Here is a 15653-nt window from a genome sequence, read left to right as displayed (position 1 = left end):
CAGCGCTCCGAAAGCTTGTGATTTCAAATAAAACTGTTGGACTATAACCTGGTGTTGTGTGACTTCTTACATTTGTTCACAAAGACAGGCTACCACTCTTCTTCCCCTCCTTTTTTGAATGCACTTTATTTTCTTTCTTTCTCCTTCCTTTTCCTTCATTCACAGAACATTCTTCTCCTCACGTCTCTTTATAGAGGCACTGTATCCCATCTTCTCCCACCCCTCCCTGCTTTATAGAGGCAGCTTACCTTCTTGTTCCCTTTCTCCTAAGTTCATAAAGGCACTCTACCCCATTCCCTCTGTTTTAGTAGCTTAATGATTTCATAGTAATATTTCTTCTTTGGTCTCCTCAGATCATAATCGCAGGACCGTTTTTATTGGACTAGCTGTAATTAGTTTGGTGGGAAGTGTCCTGTTCATCCTTATAAGGAAACCTGTCACAGAGCTTCTGGCTGTAGATGATGAAAAATCTGATGAGTCTGAAACTGTACCTGCGTAAGTTTTTTTTCTTATAAAAAATGACAGGCTTTGATTTACTGTAATTGGCATTTGAAATGATGAGATTTTTCTTGCACGTTGTTCAATAAATCTAGGCCATGATGAACAATTCCACTAATTTGCTATATTGGTAAATTTGTAGGCTTAATTTTTTCTTGTATATATGGACACACAAATATATAAATGAGATATTCAGGATAGATTCATTCAACTTGTGAGGAATGTGTGCGTTTATTTGACTTTGTGGGCCTTAAGTGCATAATATATAACTTTGAAAGAAAGAAAAGAAAGACTTGCATTTATATAGTGCCTTTCACGACCACCGGACATTTCAAAGTGCTTTACAGCCAATGAAGTACTTTTTGAAGTGAAGTCACTTGTAATGTAGGAAACGTGGCAGCTAATTTGCACACAGCAAGCTCCCATAAACAGCAATTTGATAATGACTAGATAATCTGTTTGTTTAGTGCGGGATAAATATTGGCTAGGACACCGCAATAACTTCGAAATAGTGCCATGGGATCTTTTACATCCATCTGAGGGAGCAGACCTAGTTTAACGTCTCATCCGAAAGACGGCACTCTTTCTGTACTGTCGGCCTAGATTTTTTGCTCCAGGTTCTGGAGTGGGATTTGAACCCACAACCTTCTGACTCAGAGGCGAGGGTGCTACCCACTGAGCCACTGGCTGAAACTTAAAATCATCACATTACTGTACCATTAATGTGCATATACAAACCTTTACAAAACTCCAAGCAAGTGAGGAAAGTATCATTGCATCTAGAGCTGATTGCTGAGGTTTAAGAGCCAGAATGACACTTGCTGTAGTTTGGACACCTCTGCTGTAGTCCATCAACTCCCTTTCTTTCACCTATCCAATACTGCTGTTCAGCGCTTCTGACCTTATTTTTAACCGAATCAGTTTGTTGTCTTGGTAACAGTTCGGATAAAAAAAATTGTTTACTTTATGCATTAGCAAATGAGTTTAATTCCTTCACCATATCCATCAACACACATTAATTTATTGGTTTAAATAAATCCCTTCTTGGATAGCAGTAAACTAATCTCTAGTTTTAATCCTATCTTTATTCCTGCTTCACCAACATTCAAATTTGTGTGACATACTATAAGTTAAGGCTGTGTAGCTTAAATTTGCGTGTCAAAAACAGATGAAAAGAAACACTTTACAGCCTTCCGGACTCAATATCGAGTTCAACAATTCAGATCATAACCTCGGCCCCTATTACATTTTTACATAGATTTTTTTATCCACACCTTTGTTTTGGCCCTTCCCCCTTTTTTTCTCTCCCACATGGCAGCTGTCTCTCATTCTGCCAGTGCATTTCACACCTAATCTAAAGCCGTCTTTTGTCTCTCCACTAGTCCTATCACCATCTCATCTCCTTTTGAATACCTCTTAATGTCTCTTCACTTCTCTTTTGTTCTCTCACCCCCATTTCCCAGCCCCCAAACTGGCCTTTTAATCTGTTTCATTTCCTGTGTTTTTTCAGTCCTGACGAAGGGTTTCGACCTGAAACGTTGACTCTATTTCTCTCTCCACGGATGTTGCCTGGCCTGCTGAGTTTTTCCAGCATTTTCTGTTGTTATTTCGGATTTCCAGCATCCGTAGTATTTTGCTATCGTACTGAAAAGAAATTCAATGACTTTCACCTCTCTTTTGTTGCTAAAAATGTATCCATAATTATACTGAGCGAGTGAGTGTGACCTTTTGTAATCATGCAGTCTTGTGCTATGTACAGGACAAGAGCCCTGCTCCAGTTGAACTGATCCAGTTGGAAGCAGCTACTAATCTGAATACTAAATGTTAAACATTTATCACTAATTCTATGTGACTCGGTAGCAGTTAGATTTCCACGATCATTAGTAAATTGTTTTGCATTGTTTACAGAGCTCGAGGACAACTATCACAAGCAAAAGATGCATTTAGTAAGTGTGCTTTTATGTGTGTATGTGTACTTAGCCTGTTTACAGTAATTTACTAGAGGGCCTTCACATCTTTTATTGTTAATTAATAGCAATTTTCTTTCTATAACAGAAAGTGCAATCCATATATTCTTCACCAAAGAAATGCTACTTCTAAGTGCTTGTATTGCTTACACAGGTGAGATCCTCCCACAAGCCTCATAAATCAGATATTGGAGTTTGTGTGGATACTAGATTTCTCTTGTCAAAAATTGATTTTTTAAATTAATCTTCTATTTTTTGTATGTCGTACATCAGAATAATTCCTAAAATACCTTTTTCAAAATGTTCGTTCTTACAGGATGAAAGACACTATTTTTTCGATCATACTGTGAAGAAGTTATACCCCACAAAAAATGCATTTGCTAAAAATAAAAACAAATTTTCAAGGATGATTCGGTTACAGTTTTTTTGGATTACAAATGTTTTGTTCCTGTTTATTTTAAAACTTCACCATATACCCGGCAAGAGCAAACTTATCTTGGGTCTACCATCCTGTTGCGTAACTGACCTCTGGAGAATGCATATCCTCAGCTCTGCACTTCTCGTGATTGGTGTCGCTATGCTCTGAAGTGACGTGGACCTAGCCTGCACGATGCAGGTATTGTTAATTTGCCAGTTGGCTGTCTGGTGGTACAGCTAATTGACTGCTGGCCGTTAATGTGAGGAAGCAGAACTGATAAAATTACTCGCGTTTCAACATAGAGTTATGAGATCATGAGAGAATGAGTCTGTGAAAATGTTGAATTGTTTCCTTTCTAGGTATTGAGCTAACCTTTTTTAGTGGGGTCTATGGCACCTGCTTGGGGGCAACGAATCACTTTGGGGATGCAGCCAAAAGCCTGGTTGGATTATCTGGCATCTTCATTGGTGTTGGAGAAATCATAGGTTTGTGATCATTTCCAGTTGCATTTGCTATTAAACAATGAAATCTGCTTTCATTAAATGGAATTGCATTTATTTCCTTTGTCATTTTTTATTTTTAGGTGGTGCAACTTTTGGTTTATTGAACAAATTCCTCAGCAAATATCTCGGCAATAGCAGAAACCCCGTAGTCCTTCTGGGTTTATTATGTCATGTTGTAGCCTTCTATATGATATTCTTAAATGTGCCAGGGGATGCGCCAATTGTTTCTGATGAAGGAACTAATCGAGTTGCTTATTTAGTTCCAAGGTTAGTCATATATTTTGATTTGTGCTTTTGTGCTTCTGGTTAATGTAAGTGCAGCATATGTAATCTATACTTGTGACTAGGGCATTAAACCGTTTAGGACACTGACTATTTGAGAAATGTTACTGACCATGGGGATAAACAGTAAACTGAACCTGTCCAGAATGTAACCAGTTGGGTTGTCATTCAGTTTGATTTTCAGTGGAAGGCAGAAAAGAATTCTCATGGTTCCAATTATGATCGCATTTAATCAGGAAACCAGCTTTGAAAAAATCCAGTGGAATGTAAATTTTTAAATTTTAGCTTTATTCTTAAATACCAATGTTACTGTAACTTTTGAGAATTTTACTTTTGCTGTATCAATAGTTTTCCTGAAATAACATTTTTCAAACCGATTAGTGCGACACAAAGCTATAACTGGAGGAAATGTAATAAAGCCAATAAAAAAAAACTAACATGAAGCCGGCCATTGAAGGGCTAGTAGGATATATTCGCCAAATATTTCTGCTGCACAGAATTAAAATTCTGCACTTCTAGAAATAGTCTGAACAAACTAAATCTGAGTATTGTAAAATATTGACCTACTCTGAACTGAAGGTCTCCTGTTCTGATCTAAAGGAGATGGTGAAACCCTCATTGTGGGGAAGCACCTGCCTTTTGGATTCCTTTTTCTGACTGACTGTCAAGGTCAGACATGGGTTGGCTTTTTATTTTTTTTAAACTTGTTTGCATGCATTGGGACTAAACTAGTTTCAAAACAATTGGATACTTTTGTCTTGTCTTTTAACACGTACAAAACAGCAGTTAAAATTTCTCTGGAATTATAGTGATTGGTATGTACTAGAGTTTTTATGTTTGCATCCATGAATTTTCCAGCTCATAATTTGTCTTTTTGCTCTGCAGCAAAACTATTGCTATAGCTTGCAGTTTCCTTCTGGGACTAGGTGACAGCTGTTTCAACACCCAGCTCCTCAGTATTGTGGCATTTATGTATTCCCAAGAAAGTGCTCCTGCATTTGCTGTCTTCAAGTTTGTGCAAGTAAGAATAAAAAGCTTTCCAGTGCATGCACGTGACCTAAAGGGGTCTGGTAAACAGTTATATAAAATGAATTGTAATTTACAATATTTTAACAACATAAAAAATGGTTCAACATACAATGTGTTTGTTAAAGAACTTGTTTATCCTATACATTGAAGTTTCTACTTAGCATTGCACTGAGTGTTACTTTTTTCCTCCCCCTCCAGTCTATCAGTGCAGCAATTGCGTTTGGCTACAGCAATTATCTACTGCTCCAGTGGCAGCTGCTTATCCTTGGTGTGGCTGGATTCTTTGGCACAATCTCTTTCATCCTAGTTGAGTGGAAGGCAGAAGCGAATTCTCGTGGTTCCAGTTATGATCGCATTTAATCAGGAAACCAGCTTTTAAAAGACCCAATGGAATGTAAATTTTTAACCCTTAGTTTTATTCTTAAATACAATTTTACTGTAACTTTTTTGAGAATTTTAATTTTGCTGTATGATTAGTTTTCCTGAAATAACATTTTCTCAAACAAATTCGTGCGACACAAAGTTATAACTGGAGGAAATGTAATAAAGCCAATAAAAAAAAAAAAAGCTAATCTAAAGCTGGCCACTGAAGGGCTAGTAGGATGTATTCACCAAATATTTCTGCTGCACAGAATTAAAATTCTGCACTTCTAGAAATATTCTGAATAAACTAAATCTGAATATTCTAAAACATTGACCTCCTCTGAACTGAAATGCTGCTATAAGCGTTTTCCTGCTAGTATCCCAGAGCATTATTTTAGGGCTAAGGTTTAGTTATTTGGCAAATAGATATTTTATTTGATCCATTACAGTTAGATTTCATTAACTTCGAACATGCTTTTATTTGTGACTCAGACATTTAAGAAATTTCAAGTATTTTTGGATGAGAATCAAGTGACCTGTTTTTGAAGTGAAGGAGAATCATTGTGAGAAAATTTCCATTTCACCAAATGGTACTTCACATAATCGGTTTTATTGTTTCTTTTAAATATACATCGTGATGGTAGGTACTATACCAGGAGTACCAACTAATTAAAGCATAATATTTCAAATCATTTCAGCACTGTTGACAATTGCTATAAAATTTGTTGACTAGGCATTTTTATTTGTACTGTTGACATTTTATATACTGCAAACCTAAATATTTTTACATAGCAAATATTTCCAGTTGTGCTTGGTTTATTCTCTTTTTCACATTAATGCATGTTTTGCATAAGTAATAACAGTTGTGATCCTTTAATTGGCAATGTAGCCTTTTCATGTCTAGAACTGAGATGATTTAACCACAGAAATGATCAGTTTTGCAGTATGTGATGTACCTTTAAAAGTTCAGTATTTGAAGTAGTTACAAGTTTGTCAGCAACCTAGTTCTTTTATCCATCTAGTGTAGAATCTTCCTTTCCCGGACAACTTGCTGCTGAATAGTTATCGAGAAATCAAAAGGGAAACTTTGTTTTTAATTAAAGTTGAATAAGGAAATGAAGGAGAATTTAAATGCCAAGTTGTTTCCTACTGTTTACTTTTTAACCACTCATGGTTTGAATTGATGGGGAGTTATACTAACAAAGGTTAATTTTTGACCCCATTTTTAATCAGTTTATACAACTGCAGTGTTTGCAGATACCAAAGCCAGTCTGTAGAAGGATTTGTTTTAAGAAAAGCATTCTGCCCTATATATTGGGTGCAATCTTAATTTATTTTGACATTAACAATTGATCAATGAATGCTTTTCCGAATGAGTTGGTGATTGTAATTAAAACTAGTTCAGAAAACCCTATATCAGTTTGTCTGCAGCTGCTAGGTAGAAGGTACCAGCTAATTTCACTTTAAGATTGGGTCTTAAAGCGGTGCAATTTGGTTTTGCAAAATCCTCTTAGCTTGGAGGTAACAATTAACTTCTCACTCTCACACTTGAAAAGGTCAGTCCAATGTGAAGTGTCATTTTTCCCCCTGGAAACAATGATCCAGACTGTAGTCTCCCTGAAATGAATAGAGCTGAGGTTATTTCTTCCTGGTGAGATGTACAAGAACAGGACACACTTTTTCAAATTGGGTGAAGAAAAAGAGAACCATCACTGACATCTAATTGGGACTGAAAAGATCTGTTATCCTTTTAAGAACTGGATTCCATTCTCTTAACATCTGCAAATATATACTTAATGCTTTATTTACTTTGTACTTGCTCAGCAATCACTAACTGCTCTAAATAGACTGTTAGCAGGCTATTATGACAAGATCATGATGCTGCATTGCTAGGACATGCAGCACCTATCTAAACTAAAGGGTCTACAACTGATGGAGCATTTGATGCTCATGTGGAATGATCATCATATGAACATTTCCGTTTTAATCACTGGCAAGAACTTGTTGAGATTCATATATTCTGATTGTCTTTAGTATTTTAGCCAACAGTAATTTGCTTTATGACGTTAAATGGTGCTAATTATTATTTCTAATGCCTGTCACAAGTGGAAATCATTCAGATGAAAATAGGTTTTAGAGGGATGGCTTTTCTCACCTTTCTTGTACACTATGTGGATGGAATAATGCAAACAAATTAGTCATGGGCATTAAGTGGAAATGAAAGCTGGTGTACAGTGTTTTGTTGGTATTAATGCAATGCTTGTACATTATTTATTGACGAGCATTATAGATGGCTTGTAGATTGACTGGCGCCTGGAACCTTTCATTCAACCCACATGGCTGGTTGAATCCACTGTGACCAGAGGCATCTCATTTGTGCCACTGCTTCCATAACTGCTGAATTGGAGGCTGATTGAGCTGTTTTTCCCCTCTAGGAAGTGCTTCATTAGAAAGGAGAAACAAAGTGCACAAAGGATGGGGAGAGACAGATAGCACTAGAGTAAGAAATAGTAAGGTATTAGGCGAGGTCGGACTAAGAGAGAATACAAAGTGGTCTAAGACAGGTTTACAGTGCATGTGTGTAAACGCACGAAGCGTGGTAAATAAGGTTGGTGAGCTGCAGGCGCAAATAGCCACATGGGAATACGATGTTGTGGCGATAACAGAGACCTGGCTCAAAAAAGGGCAAGATTGGGTTTTAAATATTCCTGGATATAAGGTGTTCAGGAATGATAGGGAAGGAAAGAAAGGAGGTGGGGTGGCAGTATTGGTTAAGGGGAATGTTACATTGCTGGAGAGAGAGGATGTCCTGGAGGAGTCAAGGGCAGAATCTATTTGGTTAGAGCTAAGACATAATAGAGGTGCCATTAAACTACTAGGTGTAATCTATAGGCCACCAACTATCGTAGGAAAGATATAGAGGAGCAAATTTGCAGGGAAATTACAAAGAGGTGCAAGACCTATAGAGTATTAATAATGGGGGACTTCAATTATCCTAACATAGACTGGGATAGTAATAGTATAAGGAGCAGAGAGGGGGAAGAATTTCTGAAGATTTCTTGATTAGTACGTTTCCGGCCCAAAGAAGAAGGAGGCATTGCTGGATCTGGTTCTGGGAAATGAGGTGGGTCAAGAGGAGCAAGTTTCAGTTGGGGAACATTTAGGGAACAGTGATCATAGTATCATAAGGTTTAGATTAGCTATGGAAAAGGACAGCGCGCAATCAAGAGTAAAAATACTTAATTGGAGGAAGGCAAACTTCAGTGGGTTGAGAACGGATCTGGCCCGGGTAAATTGGAATCAGAGATTGGCAGGCAAAACTGTAATCGAACAATGGGCTGCCTTTAAAGAGGAGATGGTTCGGGTACAGTCGAGGTACATTCCTACAAGGGGGAAAGGTAAGGTAACAAAAACCAGAGCTCCCTGGATGATGAAAGAGATAGCAAGATGAAGCAGAAAAAGAGTGCATATGACAAATGTCAGGTCGAGAATACAAGTGAGAATCCGGCTGAATATAGAAAGTTCAAAGGGGAAGTGAAAAAGTAAATAAGAGGGGCAAAGAGAGAGTATGAGAATAGATTGGCAGCTAACAAAAGGGAATTCAAAAGTCTTCTATAGGCATATAAATAATAAACGGATAGTAAGAGGAGGGGTGGGGCCGATTCGGGATCAATGGATGGAGGCAGAGGACATGGCTGAGGTACTAAATGAGTACAGGAAACTTTGGTTTATCCAGAGGTTAACTGTCCGGAATGCTCGATCCACTGGCAAAATTCAGGAGTCGGTTCAGTAAGTTCTTTTTCTTTTCGTTGCTTTTTTTCCACCAGTCAGGCTCTGCAAGGTCTAGCTAAAGCTGTTGCTTAGCTACAGAGACGCTTGCAAGCTATGGCCGACTGTTTAGAAGCTGCAGGGTTTGTTGCTAGATACGGAGCTCAAAAGCTCTGTATGTTTTAACATTAGCGCTGGTTTGTCCGGCAGTTTTGATGGGACGGCAACAGCTCGGTCCCGTCGGTGCCGGATATCACACAATTTCCTGTACTTTGCATCTGTCTTCACCAAGGAAGAAGATACTGCCAAAGTCATAGTGAAAGCGGAGATAGTGGAGATACTGGATGAGATAAAAATTGATAAAGAGGAGGTACTAGAAAGGCTGTCTGTACTTAAAGTTGATAAGTCACCAGGACTGGATGGGATGCATCCTAGGATGCTGAGGGAGGTTAAGGAGGAAATCGTGGAGGTACTGGCCATAATCTGCCAATCCTCCATAGATACAGGAGTGGTGCCAGAGGACTGGAGAATTGCAAATGTTACACCCTTCTTCAAAAAAGGGTCTAAGGATAAACCAAGCAACTACAGGCCAGTCAGTTTAACCTTGCTAGTGGGGAAGATATTAGAAACGATAATCAGGGACAAAGTTAACAGTCATTTGGACAAGTGTGGATTAATTAAGGAAAGCCAGCTCGGATTTGTTAAAGTTAAATTGTGTTTAAGTAACTTGATTAAGTTTGTTGATGAGGGCAATGCGGTTGACGTGGTGTATATGGATTTCCAAAAGGCATTTGATAAAGTACCACATAATAGGCTTGTCAGCAAAGTTGAAGCCCATGGAATAAAAGGGACAGTGGCAGCATGGATACGAAATTGGCTAAGTGACAGGAAATAGAGAGTAGTGGTGAACGGTTGTTTTTTGGACTGGAGGAAGGTATATAGTGGTGTTCCCCAGGGGTCAGTACTAGGACCACTGCTTTTCTTGATATATATTCATGCCTTGGACTTGGGAGTACAGGGCACAATTTCAAAATTTGCAGATGACACAAAACTTGGAAGTATAGCGAACAGTGAGGAGGAGAGTGATGGACTTCAAGAGGACATAGACAGGCTGGTGAACTGGGTGGACACGTGGCAGATGAAATTTAACGCAGAAAAGTGCAAAGTGATACATTTTGGTAGGAAGAATGAGGAGAGGCAATATAAACTAAAGGGTACAATCCTAAAGGGGGTGCATGAACAGAGACCTGCGGGTATATGTGCACAAATCATTGAAGGTGGCAGGGCAGGTTGAGAAAGCAGTTAAAAAAGCATACGGGATCCTGGGCTTCATAAATAAAGACATAGAGTACAAAAGCAAGGAAGTTATGATGAACCTTTATAAAAGACTGGTTCAGCCACAACTGGAGTATTGTGTCCAATTCTGGACACTGCACTTTAGGAAGGATGTGAAGGCCTTCGAGAGGGTGCAGAAAAGATTTATGAGAATGATTTCAGGGATGAGGGACTTCAGTTACATGGATAGACTGGAGAAGCTGGGGTTGTTCTCCTTAGAGCAGAGAAGGTTAAGAGGAGATTTGATAGAGGTGTTCAAAATCATGAGGGGTCTCGACAGATAGATAGAGAGAAACTGTTCCCATTAGCGGAAGGATCGAGAACCAGAAGACACAGATTTAAGGTGATTGGTAAAAGAACCAAAGACGACGTGAGGGAAAACATTTTTACGCAGCGAGTGGATAGGATCTGGAGTGCACTGCCTGAGAGGGTGGTGAAGGCAGACTCAATCGTGGCTTTCAAAAGGGAACTGGATAAGTACCTGAAGGAAAAAATTTTGCAGGGCTACCGGAAAAGGGCGGGGGAGTGGGACTAGCTGAAGTGCTCTTTGCAGAGAGCCGGCACGGGCTGAATGGCCTCCTTCTGTGCTGTAACCATTCTATGATTCTATAAGAGCAATAGCTGTGGCTCGGTAGCACTCTCGCCTCGGAGTCAGACGGTTGTGGGTTCAAGTCCCACGCCAGAGACTTGAGCACAAAATCTGAGGGAGTGCTGCATTGTCGGAGGTGCCGTCTTTCAGATGAGACGTTAAACCAAGGCCCTGTCTGCCCCTTCAGGTAGACGTAAAAGATCCCATGGCACTATTTCGAGGAAGAGTAGGGGAGTTCTCCTGGTGTTCTGACGAAAGGTCAGCGACCTGAAACGTTAACTGTTTCTCTGTCTGCAGATGCTGCCTGACCTGCTGAGTATTTACAGCATTTTCTGTTTTTATTTGAATTCTCCGGGTGTTTTGGCCAATGTTTATCCTTCAAACCAACTTCACTAAAAAACAGATTACTTGGTCAGTATCACATTGCTGTTTGTGGAACCTTGCTGTGCACAAATTGACTGTCACGTTTCCTTCATTACAACAGCCACTGCACTTCAAAAGTCCTTCATTGGCTGTAAAGCATTTAGAGACATGAGGTTGTGAAACGCGCTATATAAATGAACGTCTTTTAACAGCTACTTTTTCAAGCTGCAGGGATTGAAACTGGTCACCATTGTCAGTAGTTCACCCAGGTTTTTGATGACCGGTCCTTTTAATTCTCATTACAGTTTTAATTTGGTTTGTATATTGTGCAGTATTTATAGCATGCTTAGGCTTTCATATTAGATGACTACTGAACTAGTGAAAAAGGACGAGGGAGGGAAATTTCAGTTGGTTTCATTCCTCAACTTCTTGCTTAATGTAGTGCCTAGCCAAAATATTGTCAAATTGAGTCGGTGCTCATGCTTTTAACTTTTCAAACTTATCAATTTTCCACTAATTAGAGAAGGAACAATATCTTCTAAATTTAAAACCACTATCTGTTTTGTCACTTTGTACCCTTGTTAGCTTTCTTTCCCTGGAGTCTGCAAGAATTAATTCTCATTCAAAAATGTAAATTGAAATCTCTTTGTTGGTCTTGAAGATTCTTTCATATTGCACAAAAAAGTAATGCAGTGATCGGTGTATTATTTTGTCTATTTTATCCCAGCTACAAATATTGTAAGATTAAAAACCCCCCAAAACACACGCATTGATAGTTCTTTGGTGCTTGTCACTCTTGTTGGCCTATTGGCAACTTTGATAATGCTAGACACTCAAAGTAACTGACAGGGCCACTGATTTACAGTGACTGACTTAAGTTTAATTGTGTGATTTTTAAAAAAAAAAAATGGTATTCCTGTAATTCCATCCATTTTAAAACTGAAAATCAGTCCCACTGGTAGTTAAATATAGGCACAAGGCAACTTTGCAAAGAAAGAAATTGAATTTCTAGAGCACCTTATCACTTCTCTCATGACCCAAAGCAGTCCACTATATAGGTAAATGTATAAAGGTTCCACAAACTGCAGTGACTTGAATGGATTTTTTTTGTGTCTATGATTGAAGGAGGGCGTTGGGAGAACTCCCATCTCTTTTGAATAGTGTTATGGAATCTTAATTTCCTGAACCACTCAAACAGACAGATGGGGGCCCTGGTTTAACGCCTCATCTGGCACCTCTAACAATGCGGCACCTCCTCACTACTGTACTGTAGTGTCAGCCCAGATTATGGCCTTGAATTTCCTTCATATTTGCATCCAGAGAGACATGTATCCTGAGCGCAAACCAATTATGTGGCCTAAAGATCACAGAATTTTGGGCGTAAGTCAGTTATATGCATAACGACAATACGTCCAAATCTCTCTCTCTCTCATGGCTATTAATCGATCTCTCCACCAATAAAACTGGCCACGTCCCCAATTTACAGAGTCTTCTGTATGAGTTTCTTGCAATTGTGATCATTCAGAGGGTCTCTTTAAAATTATGACAAGAATTTCAGTCATTTTTCTTGGTGTTTTATTGAAATGTTTTGAGCTTTTTTTATTTATCCTCTCTGAGACCTACATATTTTGTTTCTTATAATACATTTTTATGGCATAAGATTAAGTCACATTAAAAATTGAACAGCTTTCCTGATTTTAGGTTTATAAACGTGTGCCTAGTGTGCATGAATGTTGGTTAAATGGGTTGAAACTTTAATTTTCATACGTAAAGAAGGAATATATGGTGTGAAGTCATCACTTTCCTAGGGCCCTGATTCTTCATGCTGATTTACACCCATTTTTACGTTTGGGCGTATTTTAATGAGATTGGCAAGAAATTTGAGCACAACTTGACATCGGCAGAATGGGTGCGGATTGTATCCACTGAGGAAATTCCATGCCTATGTGTTTAAGTCCTGAAGTGGAGCTTGAACCTATGACTGAGCAAGTGTGTTACTAACTGAGCTTAAGCTGACATGTTTGTTGTAGAAGTGCCATTTTAGTCACTACATAGAAAATGAAACATGGAACAATTCAGACTATCTGTATTTAAAGGTCCTTAAACAACCTACCTGTTATAGGTAGTTGTGTATTTAGTAGCTTTACCTATCCAAAGTGTCAACTTGAGACGGTTCTCCAGTTGGATTGTTGACAGCAGCAGATTGATGAAGCTCAGGAACCTTTCTCTTTTTTTACTTATGTCCTGTTTCCTGCTTATTTTAGTTTATCTTGCATTAAATTAGAATACTAGACTTTTGTTTGCTTTGGTGTTGAACTAGAACTGTACTCACTCTGTACATCTAGTCAGATGAGTTTAAGTTTGGGTAAGAGACCAGCAATGCTTGTGGGGAGAAATGCATTGCCCAGTTCCTTTCAAAAGTAGGGCTCACACTGAATTCAATCCAATGGGGGGGGAAATGGCTACGTACCGTGCTTCATATTGAAGATCTTGAAAATGGGAATCATTTGCCCCGTTGGACCAAGGACGTTTACAGTACAAACTGTTCCTGACAATGCACATTAAGTTTAGGAAAGTTGCTTGGTATTTAAAATCGTGCTGCTTGTCTAAGACCAATATCTTTAGACTATAAGACCCTGATTTGTCACTTTTTTTCTATGGTATCTGGAGACTGTTTAGACACTGTATATTTTGAGCTTTTACAGCAACTTAAAATTTATACCATGTTGCACATTACTGTATATTGTAAATTATTTCTTTTGACATGCGATGTCTTTGTACTGGTCTATTGCCAAATCTTTGTCGGAAGTTAGCTTAATATTTCAGACCGAAGACTTAAAGTTTGTTTTGAAAAATGATTCTTGGTGTGTGGAGTGTAAACACGACCATTGAACAGCAAACCCCCGTGTAACAGTGCATGGGTAACCTTGTGGCATTTAGTATACTTTGATTTATTTTATGTAATAAAGTCATTTGAACTTTACAAGTTGTTGTGTCTCTTTTTTCCCTGAAAGCTTAAAATAAAAGTGCAATTCTTAATTGTAATATACTTGTATTGTCTGTAAGCCAGGAAACTTTTAATCCACTAAAATATAAACCATGCCATTTTTGTCAACTAACCAAATTCTTGTTGGCACAATACTCCAGTTTATACTTGTGCATTAATTGGCTCCTACATTCATTGCGCAGGTGAAATTATTTCAGGGAGACAGGAAATTGATTGAAAATAAAGCTCCATAATACAAATCTACTTTTTTGATGTGTACCAACTTTGTTGGGGCAGGGTGGGAGAACAAGACCAAAGTTAGAACGTGGAGAAACTAGATTATTAAGCAGATACAAATCTTTCTGAGCAACTGACAATAGCTTTTCAAGCTATAGTGAAGATTGTTTTCTTCCATAACATTGCGTTATAGACAGCAAAAAGGAACACTTTTTAGCTTCTTAAAGAATATGTAATGAGTATTGGAATTATGCTGTGCTAATTATTCAAAGGAAAATTACATTTAAAATGAGCTGAAATGGATATCATTTAAATATTTTATTTATAACTTTTATTTAGCCTCCCTCTCCAAAGAAATGCCATGAGGCAGGGTTAAAGGCCTGTGTCACTGAATTAAATGGACTCTGTATTCTACCAACTTCCTTCACCTTTTATTTCTTCTCCCACACCAACCTCTCTTCACCTATCTGGACACTGTCCATTCTCTAGACGTGAGAGTTAAGCTAGTTAGCTCAGACCATCATTCATGCGGAATGTGCAATCAAGCTGGATCAGAGGATCCGAGTGGAACGGATAATCCCGCCACTGAAGGGGCTCATCAACTCCATGTCCCAGAAGCTAACAGCACTGTCTGAAGGAGTGAGAAAATCAACTCAACCACGCCACTCATAAGGACACAGTTGTATAAGCTCTGGAAACATTGCTAACCACCAGCACGTAGATTATTCAAATGCTTTAACTTGCCAGATATCTAAGGAGTTTACTCCTGGATTAATCTCACCAATTTATATCGGTCTCACACATTGATCTCAACTATAATTTGATATTCAGCAATCAAATTAAACTTGAAGTGCAATGATGCACTTATTGCCTTTACAACCTCTATGCATTTCATTGAGTAACTCTGTCTATTAATTGTTATTCAGATAGCTAAGTAACCCCTGTCTATAGCTATTTATATATACAGGTAGACTACCTTTTATCCGAACTTCCGAAAACCGAAACCCTCTAAAAACCGAAGGTTTTTTGTTCAGCGTAAGTCGTGCGCACGACATGACCAGAGTGGCGCACGACTTACGCTGAGCAGAGGGTCAGTGTAAGTCGTGCGCACGACCCCGACCCCCGCCGACGACCCCCCGCCGACCCCCCCCCCGTGAACCCCCGCCGACCCCGACTCCCGCCTACCCCCCCGCCCACCCCCGACCCCCCCCCCCCCCCGCCGACCCACCCCCGACAAATTTCCCAGTCTTATAAAATACCTTCCGAAATCCGAAATTTTCCGAAAACCGAAACACGGCTGGTCCCGAGGTTTTCA

At 39.0% G+C, this 15653-nt stretch overlaps 1 protein-coding gene across 1 annotated transcript in view; it reads left to right on the top strand.

Annotated features, from left to right (window-relative positions):
* The window catches only part of mfsd11 (major facilitator superfamily domain containing 11), a 33670-nt gene extending 19569 nt beyond the window's left edge, over positions 1-14101 (top strand). Inside the window, exons 7-13 of the mRNA XM_085963555.1 lie at positions 354-495; positions 2407-2444; positions 2554-2619; positions 3243-3368; positions 3467-3653; positions 4554-4689; positions 4896-14101. Of these exons, the coding sequence (XP_085819681.1) occupies positions 354-495; positions 2407-2444; positions 2554-2619; positions 3243-3368; positions 3467-3653; positions 4554-4689; positions 4896-5057 (857 nt within the window). The 3' untranslated portion in view covers positions 5058-14101. The remainder of the gene's footprint in view (positions 1-353; positions 496-2406; positions 2445-2553; positions 2620-3242; positions 3369-3466; positions 3654-4553; positions 4690-4895) is intronic.
* The last annotated feature ends 1552 nt before the right edge of the window (positions 14102-15653 follow it).

This window comes from Somniosus microcephalus, chromosome 21, assembly GCF_052327205.1.
Source record: "Somniosus microcephalus isolate GS21.2 chromosome 21, FLI_Smic_1.0, whole genome shotgun sequence".
Lineage (NCBI taxonomy): Eukaryota > Metazoa > Chordata > Chondrichthyes > Squaliformes > Somniosidae > Somniosus > Somniosus microcephalus.
The sequence above is the reverse complement of the archived record's forward strand: the minus strand, read 5'-3'. Positions and strand labels throughout refer to the sequence as shown.